Raw genomic sequence first — 818 nt, 5'->3', positions numbered from 1 at the left:
GCGGGGGGGGAGGGGAAAGTCCCCCCCCCCCCCCCCCCCACAGACTCTGGGCCCAAGCGCCTCCATTTGGGGTTGATTTTTAACCATTTTGGGGGTTTTTTGTGTTCTTTTGGGGTCCCTTTCGAGGGCGAAGCCGCGGGCAGAGCTGCGTCCCCCCGGTGCCGGCCCCCCCATGCCCCAGCCCCAGTTTTGGGGGGTCCGGGGGTCCCCCTGCTTTGCCTTGTGCCTGCCTGTACATACCCCCTGTATAGAGCCGGGGGGCACTCCCCCCAGACTCATCTATATTCTGTACTTTTTGGTTCATTTTGGATATTAACTGTGTTATTTTTTTATACACTTTTTAAGCCTTAACTCAGTGTTTCTTTGGGGTTTTTTGTTGTTTGTTTTTTTTTTTTTCAGGGTGTTTTATTTACCTTTTATTAATTTTTAACCCCTCTGTTATTTTTTACCCCCCCCTATTATTTTTCCCCTTCTTTTTTTCCCCCCCATTATTTCTCCCCTCAATGTTGTACGATATCAATATTGTAACCTTTTTTGTCAGCATGTTAATACTGTGTAAATATGCCTCTTATACACTTAGCCCCCCACTTTTTTCTCCCCTTACCCCAAATTTTGGGGCTTTTTTATTTTCCTCGCTGCCCAGCCAGGCCAGGCCTCCCTAGAGCTAGTTGGTACCTTATTAAAAAAGGGAAAAAACAAAAAAAAAAAAAAAGAAAAAAGAGGAGAAAATGGACAAAAAGTTGCCCCTGTCCCTGTTGTTGCCACCCCCCAGTCCTGCATTGTGGTTCCTGGAGAAGCTGGGCGGGCCACGGCCTCCC

The 818-nt window shown here is 48.0% G+C and overlaps 1 protein-coding gene across 1 annotated transcript in view; it reads left to right on the top strand.

Moving 5' to 3' along the window:
- ZNF362 (zinc finger protein 362) overlaps nucleotides 1-351 on the top strand; it is a 9,634-nt gene extending 9,283 nt beyond the window's left edge. The window contains 1 exon segment of the mRNA XM_031062963.1: nucleotides 346-351. Within this exon segment, the coding sequence (XP_030918823.1) occupies nucleotides 346-351 (6 nt within the window).
- The last annotated feature ends 467 nt before the right edge of the window (nucleotides 352-818 follow it).

This window comes from Geospiza fortis, unplaced genomic scaffold (assembly GCF_000277835.1).
Source record: "Geospiza fortis unplaced genomic scaffold, GeoFor_1.0 scaffold4, whole genome shotgun sequence".
NCBI classification, from domain to species: domain Eukaryota; kingdom Metazoa; phylum Chordata; class Aves; order Passeriformes; family Thraupidae; genus Geospiza; species Geospiza fortis.
Note: the sequence above shows the minus strand (reverse complement) of the source record. Positions and strands in the feature narration are given on the sequence as shown.